At 45.3% G+C, this 7,165-nt stretch overlaps 1 protein-coding gene across 1 annotated transcript; it reads left to right on the forward strand.

The window, feature by feature from the left end:
- Positions 1–482: 482 nt before the first annotated feature.
- On the forward strand, positions 483–3,981 carry THUMPD1 (THUMP domain 1 NAT10 acetyltransferase adaptor). Its single transcript, XM_021539787.4, has 4 exons — positions 483–739; positions 958–1,138; positions 1,477–1,725; positions 2,298–3,981. Exons 1-4 carry the CDS (start codon positions 524–526, stop codon positions 2,624–2,626), a joined length of 975 nt encoding a protein of 324 aa, XP_021395462.2. The 5' UTR covers positions 483–523; the 3' UTR covers positions 2,627–3,981.
- The last annotated feature ends 3,184 nt before the right edge of the window (positions 3,982–7,165 follow it).

The raw sequence follows: 7,165 nt of genomic DNA on the forward strand, positions 1-7,165 counted from the left end.
GCGGCTCGGTCCCCGATACCGCGGCTCCGTCCCCGATACCGCGGCTCGGTCCCCGCGGCTCAGTCCCCGCGGCTCGATGCTCGGTCCCCGCGGCTCGGTGCCGGCGGCTCCGTCCCCGATACCGCGGCTCCGTCCCCGATACCGCGGCTCCGTCCCCGATACCGCGGCTCGGTCCCCGCGGCTCAGTTCCCGCGGCTCGGTGCTCGGTGCCCGCGGCTCGGTGCCCGCGGTTCGGTGCCGGCGGTTAGGTCCCCGCGGCTCGGTGCCCGCGGCTCAGTCCCCGCGGCTCGGTGCTCGGTGCCCGCGGCTCGGTCCCCGATACCGCGGCTCGGTGCCGGCGGTTAGGTCCCCGCGGCTCGGTCCCCGATGCCACGGCTCGGCCCCGGCGGCTCGGTGCCCGCGGCTCGGTGCCCGCGGCTCGGCCCCGGCGGCGGGCCGCCGCTCCAGGCGCGGCGCTGTGCCGGCCGGGCGCGGGGCGGGCGCGGCGCTGACGCCTCCGCGGCGGCGCTGGCGGAGCTGCCCGATGGCGGCGGCCGAGGCGGCGGCGCGGAAGCGGCGGCCCAAGGGACACTTCGCGGCGGGGGCCGGCCGGGCCAAGCGGCCCCGCGGCGCCGGGCGGCAGCTGGAGGCCGGCATGCGCGGCATCCTCATCACCTGCAACATGAACGAGCGCAAGTGCGTGGGGGAGGCCTACAGCCTGCTCGGCGAGTACGGGGACCTGCTCTACGGGCCCGAGCAGGTGCGTGCGGCCGGGTCGGCGGCGCTCGGGGCGGGGGAGCCGCACCCCGAGGCCTCGGCTCCCGCCGCGGGTGTGCGGCACGGCCCCGAGTGTCCCGGGTGAGCCCCCTCAGCCCCGCTGCCCGCCGGATCCCAGCCCGGGCCGTGCCCCGGGTGGCGGGCCCAGCGCGGGCCGTGAGCTGGGCACGGCTGCTCACCGACCAGTGCTGCTGTGTGAAGTTTTCAGATCACGAGGAGAGGCTGTCTGGAAGCGACAGGGAGGAGGATGAAGATGATGTGGAGGCAGCCCTGAAGAAGGAGGTTGGCCAGATCCGTGCCTCGACGGAGCAGAAGCTGCGGCGGTTCCAGTCGGTGGAGAGCGGTGCCAACAACGTGGTCTTCATCAGAACCCAGGGCATAGGTGGGACTTGAGCGGATACCGAGTAATGCAAACTGCTCTCAGCACTGTTAGTAAAAGGCCACAGTGTGGCTTCCAAGTGACACGTGTGTATCAAACAAATACCCTTCCTTTTGGCTGTGCCACTGAATATTGTTGTTAGTGAGGAAGCTAAAGGTAGAGGAAACTGCTTTGATGAAACACTTTGATTCTCTAGTTTTGGTATTCTAAAACAATGCTTTACTTAAAAAGGATTTGAGGCTGACAGCAGTGCAGCCAAGTTCCCAGCTTATTATGTAGATTGGGAAAAAGAGAGATAATGCCTTCAATTTGTTGCTCATACCCAACTGTTTTTCTTGTAGAACCTGAGAACCTGGTGCACCATATACTAAAAGATATGCACACCACTAAAAAGAAGAAAACAAGAGTCATTCTACGCATGCTGCCCATTTCTGGAACTTGCAAAGCTTTTATGGAAGATATGAAAAAATATACAGAAACGTTTTTTGAGCCTTGGTTTAAAGCCCCTAACAAGGGTACTTATCAGATTGTTTACAAAGCTCGTAATAACAGCCACATGAGTAGGGAAGAAGTAATTAAGGAACTGGCAGGTATGTATGGATTTCGCACAGAACAAGTTTGCATGCACAACATGGGGCGGACTAATAAAAGGGGTCATAATGGACATACACATTTTTTGCTTAAAACCTCTATGTTGAATCCTAAAAGCTTGTCTGAGAATTAAAAAAAGCTTGACATCAGTATTCCTTGTTGGTGTTGATGTCTTAAGAGACTGTAAGCAGAAGAGAGAACAATGTTGAATATAATTTGCAGTATCAGTTATATGTGCTGTGAAGTGACTGCTATTAGGCTTTGGTATGCTGTGTTGAAATAATAATGTTGCTATTTCTGTTTGATATTTGACTCATATAAAAGCTCCACCTTACTTGAGTATTTTATTGAATAGATAAAAATTAAGAGAGAAGAGGCAAGATCCCCCTCAGTTATAGCCAATTATTTTTGTAATTGCTTAAAATAGAGGAACAGAGCAGGACTCTCAGAATGTACCAGTAGGACTGAAGTAACTGAAAAATTATCTCACTGCAATTACTGAGAAACAAGACATGCTTATGCTCTTAAATGAGTTTTCCCAGCATCTTTTAAATTGCATCTTCTTTTACAGGAATTGTGGGCAGCCTCAATCCAGAAAACAAGGTTGATCTTAATAATCCACAATACACAATTGTGGTGGAAATAATAAAAACCGTGTGTTGCTTAAGTGTGGTGAGGGACTATGTTCTGTTCAGAAAATACAATCTACAGGAGGTGGTGAAGAGCAACAAAGAAGATGCACAACTAAACCCATCAAGTGTGACAGAAGAACAGAATTCAGAGGTAGTTAAAGCAGAAGCTGAGGAGCAGGAGAAGAACTCTAAAGAAGTAAAAGAAGAGAACAAGAATCAACATGAAATAGGATCTGAGTCCAAGGGGACTGATGCTCTGACAGTGTAGAAAATGGGATATAATGCAAAGGTAAAAGTAATCCAAACATATAAGAAAAGTTGCCCTAGAATTCTGAAACAGCGTTGGAATGAGGAGAGGGGTTTTGTTTTGAAGTCCTGGTTTTAAAATCCACATGTGTAAGAATTTTAATGCTCATTGCAGGTGGAGCTGACATTTCAGCAGGTATAAGGATGCTCAAGGGTGCATCACCTTTCTGGTGAAGCTTGCTGTCCTCCTGCAGCTTTGTTCTGCATTTCCTGAACCTGGCACACAAAGCTGGGGTCTGTGCATGTATATGTAGATGTGGCCACCCTGACATGTGTGGACTCTCCTTTGTTATATCTGGAGGCTACAGAAGCCAAAAGGCAGCACTGAGCTATTATTGACAGAGAGAGATCTGGAAAAGAGTTGGTTGCAGAGGGTTTTGGGAAGGAAGTGAGCTGACAGCTGCAGAACTTGGTAACAATTTTTTTTGTGAACAACTGAGGTAAATCTGGTAATTTGCTGAATATATGTATTTATACATATATATACACACAGATATGCTGTCTTGACTGGAAAGAACTGTTATATATATATAAATACTTGAATATTATGAGATGATTTAAAGATTGGACTGTTTTAGAACAATAGAAGTATAGTGCAGGTATTGCAGATGGTATTATCAAAAACTTCATGTGTGTTTACATTAGCTGTGTATGCAGCACTTACTGGTTTATAGTAAATACTGTAATCACTGAATGGAATCCTTTTGAGTAATTCCCTGCAGATAGCCTTTTGCTGCTCTTTCCAAAGACTCAATCCTTGGGGGATTTTATGAAGTGTTTCTGGTTTTATTTTTTTTTTTTTAAGTGTCAAAGTTTGAATTTAAATATTGATTGCAAGCTTCTTATGAGAGAAGCTCTCTATTATAGCATACTAGATAAGGGGGATTAAATTTTAAATTTTGGTACAGTTTTAGCTTTTTGGCATTAATTTTGTTTCAGATTGAAAGTAATGCTAGTGAGTCTTTCTGTTGTCTTATTGTTGCAGTGGACTGTCCCTGTGACTCCTACAAACCAGCCAAAACCAGTGCAGCTATAACTTGCTTTCCAACAGGGTTTTGAGTATGCCTTCTGTAGAACTTTCTTTAGTATTACATTTCTAGCATAAAAGCCTTTGTGTTGCTAATGGGAAAACTTATCTTGAAGAACACAATATGTCACTTGTCTTGGTTTAATGAAAAGGATGTGTTCAAGTCTTTCATAATTTATATTTTCCTCTTCTTTCAAAATGGTTTCAGAAGTTGGAAAATGAAGATGACTTGCATTTCCCTAGTCCTATCTCCGTTGCAGCTCATGTATTAAAATTTCTGCTTTCTTATGTCCTGTGGTGTTTTCTTTAAATTTTTGAAGATTTTTGTGTGTGGATTATGACCATAAATGTCTGAGTCACGCAAAGGAAAGAATATCTGAGACCAGACACAAAGGCCAACTGCGAATGTTTATTGATGGCTGATGTTGGTAATTACGATTCATGACAGCCTACTTAACTTCTAAGGACAAAACTCAGGGTTTTACTGGGATTTTTTGTTTTCTTTTCTCCTCTCTCTCATTGACCTGTCTGCCTACAGGGCTTACAGTTTACTTCTGTTTGTTCACAGTTTGCACTTACTGAACAGTCATTGTTAAGACATAATTCCCTGGCTTTTCTGCTGTGCCATCACTTTTGGGCTCAGTGGTTCCCCCGTGGTCAGATGCTGCTTCAGTGTTGCAAATTCAAACCTTCATGGGCAAACTATAAGACACTATTATGTTCTCTGTTACATGAAAAGCCAAATAATTGCTGTTACTGTCATTGCTGAGGAAAGATGTAACAGTGCCCAGACATCAGCTGAAGAGGTGATACACTGATGGTGGACAACGTGGTGTATTTAATTTGTCCTAATGCTGCCTTGAAACTCAAGGGTCATCCTTTTGTATGAAAACCTATCCCTGAGATTCACTATTCCCCTTGTGCTAAATTAAAACTCAGATTGGCTTGAGAAACTTGAAGATAATTTCTTCTAAGAACAAGCCAGTCTCACAGCCTCGGTGTTTTCCAGTACTGATTTGCCTTTCTTGAGGGTCACAGCTGTATAATTAAACTATGAATTTACATGTAATTCAGTTCATTTATCATTTCAGTAGTGAAATACAGTAGGGGAGAGCTTTAACACCAATAACTCCCACTGATTGGAAGCAGCTGGTAATATCCTGTGCCCAAAAGAATCATGCTGCAAAATCCTTCCTGTATTGTATTCCTGTTCAATGAGCAAACACCCTGTGGTTATGCCATCTTAAAACAGCTAATCCTGTAGACCTAAGAGGCTTAGTTCTGTGCCCTGCCTAGAAAACATGTAATATGAGTACCTGTTCATTGTGGGCATGGTGTGCTTACATTTGAGACTGCTCTTGGATCAAAGTGTGGCATGGAATATTCAAAAATGGACGAAAAACACTCTGCCAGGACTGCTGTTTGTTGGCTTGGCATGCAAGCACTGCCCACTCCTGCAAGGTTACGTGTGGGCACTCTGCCTCCCCAGCCCAGCCGTGTCCTGGTGCTGGCTGGTGGCTCCTGCTGCCACTCAGAGCCCCAGAGCCTCCTGGCCAGCTCAGCTCTCAGCTGTGGGCAGCAGGGAAGTCAAGGCAGTGATCCTGCCAGGTAGGCAGGCTGCCAGTGATGTGTCTAGAGGATGCCTAAAGGCATTAAGTTCATTTTACAGTACACTTTTTAGCCTTTCATAGTGAAAAGCTGTTCATCATTATCATCAAGTTTTAGGAATAGGGAATAATTTGTATGGAATATTTGTCTTTTAGAGAGTAAGCTTGCCACAGCTGTCAATAGAAGTCATTCCTGCCGACTTTTCTGTGTTTTATGGTCTTATATAACAAATCTAGACATCATAAGGCTACTTATTTTTATAATTAGTAGTTTGGCTATTCCTTAATATTGCTTTTGTATATAAAAAAGAGACTAAATTGCCTCTTCTCCTATGCCCTTAGAGGTCTCTCATTCATTAATGAGATACAAGTGTACAAGGGTGTTCAATCATGAGGAAATTTCCACTGGAGACAAGTCTAACAGGATTTAGGTAGAAGGCACTTACTTGAGCAAATGGCTGAAGCTCAGCCACTCAGCCCTGCTGCTTTCAGACACAATCAGCTTTGTTTTCAGAGACTGGCACCTGGATGCAACCGAGTCCACCAAGGAGCAAGAGCATGGATTGTAATAACACACCTGACCTTCAAAGCCAGCAATTGATAGCAAATGTCAGGTACTGTCAGTTGTGTTGTCCCTGGGGTGATGATAACACCTGAAAGTGCAATAAAATTGGAAATGTATTAGGTGTTTTTCCCTTTCAATCCTGATCACAGCTTTTCCTGATTTACTGGCTACCAGCACCATACAAGCCAGAAACAAGAAGGTGGTAAAACAAATCTCACACATCTGAGCTTGAACAGAGATGTGCAGACTTGAAGAACAAAATAGCTCCTTTGCTACAGGCACAGTGAAAGCAGGATGCATAACTTTGAGGCAGAAAACACTAGCAGCTTTAACTTGAGTCTGTCCCAGTTAAACTGATTGAACATAAGCCATAGGAAGTGAAAGAAAAATGATGAAGGTAATTTTATCAGTTGTTAGAGACTACCCCAGTCCCCCCTTTCATCGTCAAATGTTCAAGCAAGGAAGTCAAATAAGAAATGTGATTGTTAAATGAATTGTTATCTTTGGGGATAGAAGGTAATAAACAATCTACAGACCTCTAAGAATTACACAATTCACCTTTTTGAATACAAACCATGCTCAGCTGCCCCCACTCTGGGATTTGAGGTAGAATCACTAAAACTCGGTCTCCTCTTTGCAGACTGCATGGCCCAGAGAGCACATTGACCACTTTTTGGGACATGAAAACCAGCTCTTCAAAGCTCCACTTAATTTCATCTCTTTTTCCAAGAAATAGAGTCTCAACTATCCTCTGGTTTCAGGAGTGCAAGCTCAGATCCATTAAGATTAATGTAATGGACACATTACATTAATGCATTTTGTGCATTTGTTTTCTATTTCTGACCTCAGACAATAATGAGCTTGGTAGCTGGAAAGCAAAGAAATATCAATTTCTGAGCTTGAGGGTGTGAAGGAGGCGAGATGCACCTGCAAAACCCTCCTGGCACAAGCCTGGGACTTGTGTTTATTAGCCAGTTGATAACAATTAGTTGTTCTGAAAGGTCATGTGAACAGTTTTACTACACAGTACATTTGCTGTTTTCCCAGGCTCCTGCTACCAGCAGATGTTTATGGATCGTGTATAGTGGGTTTACAGCAGAACAAGGAAAATCTGAGATAAATAACCCTGTGCTTTGTTGTTGTTGTTTTTTGTTTAGTTTTTTCTTGGTTCACTGGTGTTTTTGTGCTCAATACAGCCTTGGTCATAGAGTTCAGCTGCTGCTTATATCTTCGGAATCAAGTGCTGTAGCAGCATGGTGTGAAGTGCAAGGGCTACAGAGAGGTAACAAGAAATGTGAGATG

Source organism: Lonchura striata, chromosome 14, assembly GCF_050655825.1.
Source record: "Lonchura striata isolate lonStrDom1 chromosome 14, ASM5065582v1, whole genome shotgun sequence".
Lineage (NCBI taxonomy): Eukaryota > Metazoa > Chordata > Aves > Passeriformes > Estrildidae > Lonchura > Lonchura striata.

What these genes read in the sequence shown, in the direction of transcription:
- THUMPD1 (XM_021539787.4), top strand. Translation starts at nt 524, where the DNA reads ATGGCGGCGGCCGAGGCGGCGGCGCGGAAGCGGCGGCCCAAGGGACAC. An exon ending in CATCAGAACCCAGGGCATAG is followed by an intron (nt 1,139 to 1,476) that starts GTGGGACTTGAG and finishes TTTTTCTTGTAG; the next exon opens with AACCTGAGAACCTGGTGCAC. An exon ending in AGTAATTAAGGAACTGGCAG is followed by an intron (nt 1,726 to 2,297) that starts GTATGTATGGAT and finishes CTTCTTTTACAG; the next exon opens with GAATTGTGGGCAGCCTCAAT.